Source organism: Peromyscus leucopus, chromosome 23, assembly GCF_004664715.2.
Source record: "Peromyscus leucopus breed LL Stock chromosome 23, UCI_PerLeu_2.1, whole genome shotgun sequence".
Lineage (NCBI taxonomy): Eukaryota > Metazoa > Chordata > Mammalia > Rodentia > Cricetidae > Peromyscus > Peromyscus leucopus.
In genome coordinates, this window is record NC_051082.1 from 31,390,612 (window position 1) to 31,403,098 (window position 12,487).

Genomic DNA, 12,487 nt, shown 5'->3' on the forward strand with positions numbered 1-12,487 from the left:
TGATAGTTTTGGGGGCTGTGTCCTCCCTCACTCCTGTTTTTCTCCTCTAAATCAAGTGTGTTTTTCTTTCAAATTTGAAGTCACCAATTTCCTATCACCCCAAGACAAATACTGTCACACAGATGGGACAGTATTCCAACCTTCTTATTCTGTGCACACATTACACACATATATACATAATATACATATTATACGCATAAGTGCACGTCAAACATAAACACACAGTTCAGGTCTACCTTTTTTTTTTTTTCCCAGAAAATCCAAGATCACATTAATAGTATTTGAGAGACTGATTTTCCTTTTCCTCTCTTCTGCTGCGTCCTGTTTAGTTTTCAGCAGATGCACGGTATCGCTGACTAGCCTGGTTTGGGGCACAGGGCTTCTTACCCAGCGGGAACCCAGCTCTAGCTCACGGGAGACGCAGAGGAAGACTGGCACCCTGTGCCTCGTGCCTGCCAGGCTGGCTCTGTGGCCTCACATCTCAACTCACTCTGCCGTCCCGGCAATCCTATTCTTCCTTTAAAAATCTGTCCAAGCCGGGGCTATGGAGATGGCTCAGTGGTTAAGGGCACTGGCTGCTCTTCCAGGGGACCTGAGTTCAATTCCCAGCACCCACATGGTGGCTCACAACCATGTGTAGCGGGATCTGATGCCCTCTTCTGGCCTGCACACACAGCCACAGACAGAGCATTTACACATTAAAAAAAAAACTATTTTGCTTTTCTTCCATCCTCACTCTTCTGACGAGGCACAGAGAGCTTTAGTAACTTGTCTGAGGCCACACAGCTTGGTAAACAAACTAGGGTTCAAAGCTGGGTTCTCAGGCTCTGGATTCCATCTCCTTAACAATTAATTCTATAAACGGCCTCTCCAGAGTAAACAGAATGATCACGAAGTCAACGTTTACTCACAAGAAACTTCTTAGGGGATCTGTGATCCAACAACAGCAGTTAGTCTTCCTTTTGTAGGGAATGGCTAGGCTACTCCGAGGGTTTCTCAAAGGCCCACTTACCAAAAACCACCCATTTCCTCCCCACGAAATCCACTCCAGTCATTCTGTTGAAACGTGGGGGGAAAAATCGAATTCCACATACAGTATGACGTCAACCATGTAGAAAACAACCGGCGTCCTGACAGGCCCGGCGGTCAAGGCCACGGCGAGGTGTGCCTTACCTCTCCCCGTGGGAACTGCATAGCACCCATTCCACAGTGGGCTCTGGGACACTCTCCGATTCGCAGACCAGTGCATCCTGGTTTTCCATCTTCCTGAAATAAGGTCTTCTCAGCACGTACAGCTGCGTATCTGAGGCATGACAACATACTACCACTCAGGACTTAACATTGTCTCCGCAGCCCCTCGAAAAAGATTCCACACCACTTCCAAACAGCTAACCCTACCACAGCAGAGTCTGGCTCCCCAACACCCTCAGGGGATATCAGCTTTGTTTGTTTGCTTGTTTGTTGTTTGTTTTGAGACAGCGTCTCACTATGTAGCCTTGTCTGTCCTGGAACTCGCTCTGTAGACCAGGTTGGTCTCGAACTCACAGAGATCCGCCTGCCTCTGCCTCCCGAGTGCTGGGATTAAAGGCGTGGGCCACCACCGCCCGGCTAGAACAGAATTTAGTTTTGCTTAGCAACCCATTCAGACTAGACCTTTACATACACACGCACACACATTCACACACGCATCCATACACACATATACTTATACACACATATGCACATACATAAAACACACATACAAAAATGACTACCCATTTTACTCAGCTACTGGGGAGGGGATATTTTGCTTTCCCTTTGAGCCTTAGTTATTTATGGATGCCCATTTATATATTATTACTATTAATCTGTAGTTGATTGTAAACTGCCAAGTATCTTTTCCCAGTCTGTGGTTGTTCTCATTTTTTTTCTTTAATTCTGGTGATTTCTAAACTTGATTCCAATTCTACACTTTATTAGGGATATCCGGGTCCTCTACCTACCAGGATCACCCACAGAACACTCTAACTGCCCCAACTGCTGGACCCTGACCCCTGACCCCACCCTACAGAGTAAAAAGCCCAATCTCTGGACATGAAATCCCACCAATCTCCACCCTGGAAAGTTCCACCTCTCTCTCTCTCTCTCTCTCTCTCTCTCTCTCTCTCTCTCTCTCTCTCTCTAATATTTATTTATTATGTATACAGTGTTCTGTCTGCATGTCTGCCTGCATGCCAGAAGAGGGCACCAGATCTCATTACAGATGGTTGTGAGCCATCATGTGGGTGCTGGGAATTGAACTCAGGAACTCTGGAAGAGCAGTCAGTGCTCTTAGCCTCTGAGCCATCTCTCCAGCCCTCCACCCCTTTCTCAAGAAGCTGTATATATAAGCCCTGTATCCTGCTCAGTTTGCTGCTGTTTCTCGCCAGAGCAGAGGCAGGCGCTCTGCTGGCTTTTTTCCTTCCCAATAAATCTTGTGGGTGAGGTTTGTTGTGCGGTATGACTCTGTGGTGTTCCTTGGCTCCTGGCTGCCAGGACACCTTCCCAGCCAAGCTGCAATGCTTGCATCTTGCATGCTCCCCTGTGCTAGTCGTTATGGCTGTAAGGACCACAAGTGTCATACAGGCCCAGAGTGGAGCCATGAGAGGGTGCAGGCCTGGCTCTCATGGGCCCCTGGATTTGTCAGTCACAAATATGTCAGGCACCTGCATTCACATCGACCTGCAGGTCAACCTCTGTGAGATGAGGCATGCAGAACTCCACCACAAACGGTCTCTGTGGTCATCCCGCGGCATCACCGCAGCTTTGTGCCCCTGAGTCCCTCACAGGGAAGAAAGCATCCTGGTGAGTCCTAGCAATGTGCGGCAGGCAACTCAGCTGCCGTGGTGTCAACTCTGAGCCCGTGGCACTGCCTCGGTCCCCAAAGACTCAAGGCTCCGTGCAGGCGGCCACCTCCACAGCCACAGGGAGGAAAACGGGGTGCGCAGCATGTCTGCAGACGTGAGGCCTGTGGGTAACGGACCACGTGAGCAGACGCCAGAGGGCCCGTACTGGGGGCGTCTCTGCTGACACATGGCTACCAACTGTGTAGCTTTCCAACTGCTCTGACAGTCTGCATTCGCGTAAACCGGTACCGTCCACCACAGTGGCCACTGGCTACATGTGGTTGTTTAATTTCAGAGTTTAATTAATTCACAGGAAATGAAATAAAGAATTTGGTTCCTTGGTTACACTAGCCAAAGTTCAAGTGTTCAGCAGTGACATGTGTCGGGCCTGTGCCGTCTGGCATAGGAGCTGGGAAACAGTATCATCATGTCAGGAAGGTCTGCTAGGTCACACTGAGGCTTTACAGTCCACGTGTTTGTGGTTTTGTTTGTTTTGTTGTTGTTTTAGATAAATTAATCTTATTTCATTTTTATGTGTAAGGGTGTTTGGCCTGCACATGTCTCTACCTCATGTACATGCACTACCCAAAGGTCAGAAGGGCACTGGAGTTACACGTGGTTGTGAGCTGCCATGAGGGTGTCGGAATCCAGTCCAGGTCCTCTGCAAGAGCAGCCAGTGTTTTTAACTGCTGAGCCAGCTCTCCAGTCCAGAGGTATGGATTTTCATCCCCCTTTCATTACAGAGAAAGGAGCTGGGTCTCAGAGAGACTCAGTAGCCCTCGAAAGCTGGTCGTCAGAATTAGAACTCAGGACATTTAGTCAGCATGGTACCAAGGGCCTGCAATTAAATACTTGGGAGACTGAGGCAGGAGGACAGTTGTTAATTTAAGGCAACCCTAAGCTATAGAATGAGTTTGAGGTTAGTCTGGGAAAAATTTGAAGAGACAGAATGTTTCATTCCCAAGTGAAAATAGTTTCCAGTTCTTCCAGCCCTGTGTTGAAAAGACCCAGCGTATCGGCATTCAGTGAGCCCAGCAGTGAGGGAAAGTACAGGAGTCCTGAGGAACTCCCGTGGGGTACTGGAGTACCCAGTCCTGAGGTACTCCCGTGGGGTACTGTGGTACCCAGTCCTGAGGTACTCCTGTGGGGTACTGTGGTACCCAGTCCTGAGGTACTCCTGTGGGGTACTACAGTACCCAGTCCTGAGGTACTACTGTGGGGTACTGGAGTACCCACTCCTGAGGCATTCCCGTGGGGTACTGGAGTACCCAGTCCTGAGGCACTCCCATGGGGACTATAGTACCCCGTCCTGAGGTACTCCCGTGGGGTACTGGGGTACCCAGTCCTGAGGTACTCCTGTGGGTACTATAGTACCCAGTCCTGAGGCATTCCTGTGGGGTACTACAGTACCCAGTCCTGAGGCATTCCTGTGGGGTACTGGGATACCCAGTCCTGAGGTACTCCCGTGGGGTACTGGAGTACCCAGTCCTGAGGCACTCCCGTGGGGTACTGGAGTACCTAATAGTGAGCTGGACTTACTTCGTATACTCACTGTGAACAGTACTGTGTAGTTGGAGGCTTCACTCTGTAGATACAGTAGGTATTCTCCAGCCTGGCTCTCTGTCACGTTCAAAATGGCCATGGAAACGATTCCTCTGCAGAATCAGAAAGAAGACAGAAAGAGGACTGGGTACTCTGGGAAACACTCAGAACCAAGAGCATCAAGCTCACCCTGAGTCCGGGGAGCCTTCCTGGAGGCTGTGACCCTGAGGCTGCTCTGAGGAGAACATGACTCTGGCCCTGCGCCAGCCTCAGCCTGAGCACTATTAGCCTGGCTGTGACTTTTACCAGCCTTCAAAAGGGAGTTTTGGCTCAGGAGGGTGAGAGGCCACAGCATTGGGAAACCCCACAATCTTAGGTCTCTTACAAGCTTATGGAGTACTGCTAGTTATTAAAATATTTTGTAAAACTATATCTCATATCCAATAACAAAATACTTATTTTGTCAGAGCAAATCAAGGTTTCAAATTACATATGTAATTTATATGTACATAAACTTTTAAAATTAAATTATTTTGGACAGGCAGTGGTGGCACATGCCTTTGATCCTAGCACTCGGGAGGCAGAAACAGGCAGATCTCTGTGAATTCAAGGCCAGCTTGGTCCACAGAGTGAGTTCCAGGACAGCCAGGGCTATGCAGAGAAACCCTGTCTCAAAAAACCAAAATAAATTTAAAAATTAAAATTATTTTAAGTATTTTATCTATTCTTATTGTATACATCTGAGTGTTTTGCCTACATGTATGTATGTATACCACTTGCATGCAGTGTCCATGAAGGCCAGAAGAGGGCATCAGACCTCCTGGGACTGGAGTCACAGATGGTTGTGAGTGGTTGTATGGGTGCTGGGGACCCAACCTGGATTCTCTGCAAAAGCAGCCAGTGCTCTTAACCACTGAGCCATGTCTCAATGCCTGTGATTTTATTTTTAGAGTAGTTTTGGATGTGCCCTTTCCACCACACATCCTCAACATTATCAATATTTTGTTTGTTTGTTTGAGACAGGGTTTCTCCGTGAAGTCCTGGCTGCCCTGGAACTCACTCTGTAGACCAGGCTGGCCTTGAACTCACAGAGCTCCGCCTGCAGATTAAAGGTGTGCGACACCACATCTGGTGACACTATTGATGTCTTGTGCAGGTCTAGTGTGGTGTAACTGAAGAACCGAGATGGACGGACAGATGGACGGACGCATCACCATCAGCTGACACCCACACATGCAGTCAGCCTCCCTTTGGGGCCCTACCTCCGATGACTGGCAGATAGATGATGTCATGAGGCCATACCCTAATTCTACATTCAGTTCATTATTTCACCAGAGATAAGCTACAACACATTATGGATGGAAGCTGGAAGGGGGTTCTGAGCCAGGTCCAGCGGTCCATGCCTATAATCTCAGCATTCTGTAGACAGAAGCAGGAGGATCTTAAGTTTTGGGGAAAGAAAAAAAAAAGGTAGGAGAGTCCAAATGAACTACATTTTGTGCAGAAAATTTGGCTCTGAAATCCTTGTGGCCCACCCTTACCTGTTTTGTAAATCAAAGTGTGGCTGGCAGCCCAGGGAGCTGTGCTTAAAGACCCAGAGGCAAGAAATGTCCCCTGGGGTGGTGACCAGTACTTGCAGTGTGATGGACGCAGACTCGGCCACCTCCACAGTGGCGGCTTCGTACACCACCCCAGCACTGCGATTCCTCAGTGTGCACCCAAGGTCTTCCGGGGAGTCTGGCACCTGTGGTGGAGATTGAACAATGAGAATCGGCAGTTTTTCTTCATATCGAGCCTGTCTGCATAACGGCATTCCGCATCTGTGGTGGCTTGAATGGAAGTGGTCCCCGCAGACCCATAGGAGGTGTGGCCTTGTTGGAGGAGGTGTGGCCTTGTTGGAGGAGGTGTGGCCTTGTTGGAGGAGGTGTGGCCTTGTTGGAGGAGGTGTGGCCTTGCTGGAGGAGGTGTGGCCTTGTTGGAGGAGGTGTGGCCTTGCTGGAGGAGGTGTGGCCTTGTTGGAGGAAGTGTGTCACTGAGGGTGGGCTTCACGGTGTCAGATGCACAAGTCAGACCCAGTGTTGTTCTCTCTGCTGCCTGCCAATCCCGATCTAGAACTCTCAAGTTCCTTCTCCAGCACCGCATCTGCCTGCCTGCTCCCTTACTCCGCTCCATGATGACAATGGACTCAACCTCTGAAACTAAGCCAGCGCCAATTAAATGTGTTCCTTTATAAGAGTTGTCATGGTTAGTCGGGCAGTGGTGGTGCACACCTTTAATCCCAGCATTAGGGAGGCAGAAGCAGGTGGATCTCTTGAGTTCAAGGCCAGCCTGGTCTACAGAGTGAGTTCCAGGATACCTAAAGCTACACAGAGAAACCCTGTCTCGAAAAAAGAAAAAGAGTCATAGTGTCTCTTCACAGCAATAAAACTCTACCTAAGACAACATACAATACCCGACTATGCTGGTACCTACTAAGAAGGTATCACTGGGCTGGAGAGATGGCTCAGTGGTTAAGAGCACTGGCTACTCTTTCAGAGGAGCCAGGTTCATTCCCAGTACCACATGTGGCTCACAGCTATATATAACTCCAGTTCCCAGGGATCTGACACCCTCTTCTGGCCTCTGAGGAAATTGCACACATACGGAACACATAAATACATGCAGGCAAAACACTCGTATATATAAAATAAAATAAATAAATATTTTTTTAAATTGGGGGACACAAAACCAAAAATACAGTAGAAGAAGGGGGGGAACTGAAGAGGTAATTCACATAAGCAAAAGATATATGGAGGTGGTCCCTTCCTGTTTCAGACCACGTGGAGTCAGCTTGCATGTTCCTGAGACTCCAAAATGAAGAGCTTCTTTGAACCCTGGAGATAGCCACCCCAGGGAACACTTGATTCCAGTGCAATCCTGTGGGTGCTGTTAAGACAGCCACGAGGAAAAGAGAAGGAAAGTCAAAGGCTTGAATGCCCAGTGACCGGTCTGAAGGCTGAGCCTCAGCCATGTCATGCTGAGACTACGTGAACACGCAAATGGAAACGCTTTGGGTCCTGAGCATTGTACCTCAGTGGTAGAGTTCTTTTTTAAAAAAATCATTTATTTGTGTCTTGTGTGCATTAGTGTTTTGCCTGCATATATCTCTGTGTGGGGGTGTTGGATCCTGTTGTGAGCCACCATGTGGGTGCTGGGAATTGAGCCCAGGTCCTCTGGAAGAGCAGTCAGTGCTCTCAACTGCTGGGCCATCTTTCAATCTCCGAGTGGTAGTTCTTCACATGAGCAAGGCCCTGGGTTCCAAACCACGAACCAGAAAAAAAAGAGGCATGAACAGAAAAACCAAAGGGCCAGAGTGTAGTTCAGCCACACAGCAAACGCCTGGCATGCACAGAACCTTGAAGAAATGCAAAACACAGGACGGATGAGCAGGCTCGGGACAGGGAGGGCAGTCCAAGTGAAAGTGATCAAGCAGAAGCAAAAGAGAAGGCTGGGAAACGGGAAGTCCCCTGGTGTGGGAGAGTCGGAGCCCAGGGAGAAGTGTAAGAGTTCAAACATCGGGGAGGAAGAGGGTGTGGAGGAGCCTGCTCCCCTGCCTCCTCCTCTGCCGGAAAAAAAAAAAAAAAAAAAACAGCTAAACAGAGACCCATCAGTCCAAAGGGCATATGTCTAAAAAAGCTCAGCTCCTTTGGGGGACCAAAGGAATCCTGCTGCCCCACCACACTATTGTTAGGGGCAGTGTCCCTGAGGTGAACTCTGTGAGTGGGGCCCTGGGACATGAGGAGGCATGATGAGTGGCTGTTTACCATCAAGACTGGGGACCACGAGCAAGCCTTTCATGGCTCACTAGTGGTTTCCTATAAGGCAGCCCTCGTATTAGCCAGTTCTACACACCAGGAAGAAGCTGTAGACACTGTGATCTTTCTTTTCTTTCCTCAAGACAGGGTCTCACTATGTAGCCCTGGCTGGCCTAGAACTCTCTGTAGACAGGGTTGACTGCAAACACTAAGATCAGCCTGTCTCTGCCTTTGCTGGGATTAAGGTCAGGCGCCATCACACCCAGCTTCCATTTGTTTTGAGACAAAAATCTCTCTATGTAACCAAGACTGCATGCATTACCACACCCAGATTATATGATTGCTTTTCTTTTTTTGTAAAGTTGGGGAACAACTATGGCCTTGTCCATGCTACCTGGTGGGTATTTGTCATGGGTCTCCCCTCATGTGATGTTTCCAGATACTACCCAACAGCCTAACATGTCTGCGGAAGAACCAGTAACTTGGTTGTAAAAACTAAAACACATTAAAACAATCCAATTTTAACCTAAAGAAGGAGGAGGAGAAGAAAAGAAGGAGGCCTAGAAAGACAGCTCAGCTGTTAAGAGCACAGGCTGGTCTTGCAGAAGACCCAGGTTTGGTTCCCAGCACCCACATGGTGGCTCACACCCCTCTGTCACTCCAGTTCCAGGGGATCCGATGCCCTCTTTTGAACTCTGTGGGCATCATGAAAGCATATGGGCACAGACATACATACAGGCAAAATGGTCACATACACAAACCAAAAAAAAAATTAATCGTCTATTTTTTTCCCCGAAAGATTTAGAGTGTCTCCCAAATGTACAAGAAGATGTTGAAACCCGCATAAATGAAAGCACTTCTCATCTATCAGACTGGCAAACCCTGAGAAGTCTGCCAACACATTCTGATAGCGAGGCTTTGAGGAAGTGGACGCTCGCTCACACACTGCTGCAGGGGTTTACAGCAAAGAGCCTTCTGGAGGGGAATTCAGCAACACCTGAGACACATAAGCACGCACTGGCTGTGGGAGCCAGCAATCCCCATACGATGTCAACAGCAGTACTGTTTGTGAGGTCAAAATACTGGAAACGATTGAAATGCTCGAACAGAGGAGAGTGACTACAGTATATCCATTCAGCGAGTTTCACAAGGCCGTTTAAAAAAAAAGAAGAAGAAGAAGAAGAAGGACACGCTCTGGGAACTGATTTGCCCTGATTTCCTGCATCCCTCGAAGGGAACAGGCTCACTACAACACTCTCCTCAGCAAGTGTGTGATCAGGAGGAGCAAGAGAGAGGTGGGCGTGAGACACACATGCATCCTGCTTGTTTTGTACAAGGAATTCGGGCCCAATACCTAAGAACTAGAGGAGTCAGCTAACGTAGAGAAAGGCAGGACTCGGTGGTGGGTATGGAGGAGATATTGCTCTGAGTACACATTCCTAAAATAAAAGCCATGAATGCATGTGTAAGCGTATGTGAGTTTATGTGCACCACATGAGTGCAGAAGCTAAGAGGCATCCCCAGGAGGGCGTCAGATCCCCTGGAACTGAAGTTACACATGGTCGTGAGCCACCATGTGGGTGCTGGGAATGGAACCCAGGTCCTCCGCAAAAGCAGCCAGTACTCTGAACTGCTGACACATCTTTCCCCCTCCAGTGTCTTATTTTTTTTAGTGCTGGGGCTGGAACCCTGGGTTTCACATATGCAAGGCACCTGCTCTACTACTAAGCTAAACTCATAGCCCTAAATTTACCCTTTATAAAATATATAACTCTGACTTCCAGGATCCAAAATAAATTTTAAGAGTAAATAAAGAGCCAGCAGCCAGGCATAGCAACCTCTAATCTAAGACGTGGGAGGCCTGCCAGAGTGTGAGGCCAGCCTAAACTATGTAGTTCCAGGCCAACTTAGGCTATACAATGAGACCAGGCATCAAAAAGTGCAAGGAGAGAGGAGATACATAACCAGGATATTGTGGAAAGGCATCAAAATGGAATCCAAGCCAAAGTAACCCAACTGTGTTGGAAATGAATCTCGAAAGCAAATGATAATGGTAAGGGCAGAAAAGAGCTGACATACGTCGTAGATCGGCATCCAACGTGGAGGCTTGAATATCCAAACACAGGGCCTGAGAAAGCTAAGGAAAGTTCTGGACAAGGAGCTGGACATGGCTTCCTGGTGCCACAGTCTCTCAGGCAGCCGCTGCTCCCTGCGTATGGAGGCACAGCTACCAGCTGCTGTTCGAGGCTTGTGCTAAGTGGAACCACACAGCAGAAGACTGGCCCTTTAAGGCTCGGCTCATGCTGCAAATGTACAGAAAGCCCAGGTCCAGACACACAAAAACACCTCTAAAAAGGTACGTATGCTTAAAGAGGTGCTTAGGTGCTAAATACAGAAAAGAAAATGGGTATAGACAGTCACAGAAAAAAAAATAAACAGTTTAAAAATAATAAAGTCTTTAAAGAGAAAGTGAAGTAATATTAAAAACATCAGCCATGTAAGGACGGGAAATAGAACACAGGGAGTTTGGCTTTCTATGGTGTTCATTAACTTTGAATCTTTTAAATGCTATTGAACAGAGAACACCAGCTGCTGAGACACTGGACTGTGGAAGGGACTGCTGAGTTAAACCAGCTTATAGACTTCAGGGATGTCTTGGTTTCAGAATGGAAATCAGGAAATGTATCGCACTGGGGAAAGGGTGTGCTTTTGTTTCCATAGGAAATGAAAAGCTATGATTCCTTCAAAGTTAATAAAGATCAGATTTGACCACGGGAAACCTCCTGAAGATCCTGGCTACGGACATGAGGGAAAAAGCCAGAAAGACTACAGGACAGGTGTCAGATATGCTGACCTCTCAACATGGGAGCAGCTCTGAGACTGGGTGAGACATGGTAAACCTTGGTAGCTACAGAGTCCTCATGACTTACTCTTACATGCCATTCTTTCATATAACATGGATGGAGATTTACAATATAGTTTGACTATGCAGCCCAAACAGACTTATAAAGTTGACAGATGCCTTTTATTTGCTCAAATATAGAAAAAAAAATCTTCAGCTGACTGTGCACACTGCACATTCCATACTTGTGTCAAGGCAGACATATACATGTCATCTTTAAAAGTTTGTGTGCTTTCTGAAAAACAGGACCAGACACACCAATAAAGACAAGTATCCCAGGTGATCCAGCCTCTCAGAATGCCTCTGTTGCAGTTTCCTCAAAACTCTACATCCAGAACAACTTCAACATGGCGAGCTGAGATGGTCCAGCCTCACACGCTATCCAGCCAGAACTTCAGGTAAGTCCTGTACTTTCCTATTGCACAGAAACTGGACAACCAATGTTACAGCTCGTTTTCCCAGGACTTGACCATTATTCCAATTTTCTCAGGGTCCCCTAAAGATGCTGTCACCCGCAGACAACAGGAAACAGTCTAGAGAACACAATGCCCATATTCCCAAGAGGTAGGGTGGCTGGTTTTTGGATGTTTGTCATCATTTAGGGTTGTTATTGGTCATAGTCAGTGAGGAAACCAAGCAAAGGAGATTAGATTCAGGGATCTCTTTCCAAAAAGAAAAAAGAGGGGTATAGGAATCATAGCATAAAAGTGTAGATTATTGAGTCTACTTTTAAACCAAAAAAAGCAACTACTTATCTCAAATATTTTATATCAGTATGTCTTTTTTTATATTGATACAAATTTAAGGTTATTTTTGTTTTAACATACTGTATACATGTTTCTACTTTTTTTTTCTGAGACAGGGTTTCTCTGTAGCTTTTGGAGCCTATCCTGGAACTCGCTCTATAGACCAGGCTGGCCTTGAACTCACAGAGATCTGCTTGTCTCTACCTCCTGAGTGCTGGGGTTAAAAGTGTGCACCACCACTGCCTGGCATGTTTCTACTCTTGTTTAAGGTATTGTACCTATGCAGCTCATTTTAAAATGTAATATAAAGTTCTAGTCCTTAAAGGCTATTATTGCAAACTGTTTAGAATAATTAAAAAATGTAGGTTAGTAGTCATCTATAACAATCAAATTTGTAGTCACATAGGTATGTTTTCAAGGTTAAACAAATATATATATATATATATTTGGTTTTTCGAGACAGGGTTTCTCTGTGTAGCTTTGCGCCTTTCCTGGAACTCACTTGGTAGCCCAGGCTGGCCTTGAACTCACAGAGATCCACCTGCCTCTGCCTCCTGAGTGCTGGGATTAAAGGCATGTGCCACCACCGCCCGGCTAAATATATATTTTTTTGATAGATAAGTAGTCTTCAAACACTTC

The 12,487-nt window shown here is 47.1% G+C and overlaps 1 protein-coding gene across 2 annotated transcripts in view; it reads right to left on the reverse strand.

Annotated features, from left to right (window-relative positions):
* Nucleotides 1-12,487, reverse strand: part of Flt3 (fms related receptor tyrosine kinase 3) — an 83,840-nt gene that overhangs the window by 39,884 nt on the left and 31,469 nt on the right. Inside the window, exons 3-5 of one of the 2 annotated variants that reach the window (XM_028878041.2) lie at nucleotides 5,948-6,150; nucleotides 4,404-4,519; nucleotides 1,174-1,303 (exon numbers count right to left, since the gene is read on the reverse strand). In XM_028878041.2, coding sequence (XP_028733874.1) covers nucleotides 1,174-1,303; nucleotides 4,404-4,519; nucleotides 5,948-6,150 — 449 coding nt within the window. Of the gene's footprint in view, nucleotides 1-1,173; nucleotides 1,304-4,403; nucleotides 4,520-5,947; nucleotides 6,151-12,487 lie in introns of those variants that run through there. The other variant, XM_028878043.2, reaches the window with a different exon arrangement.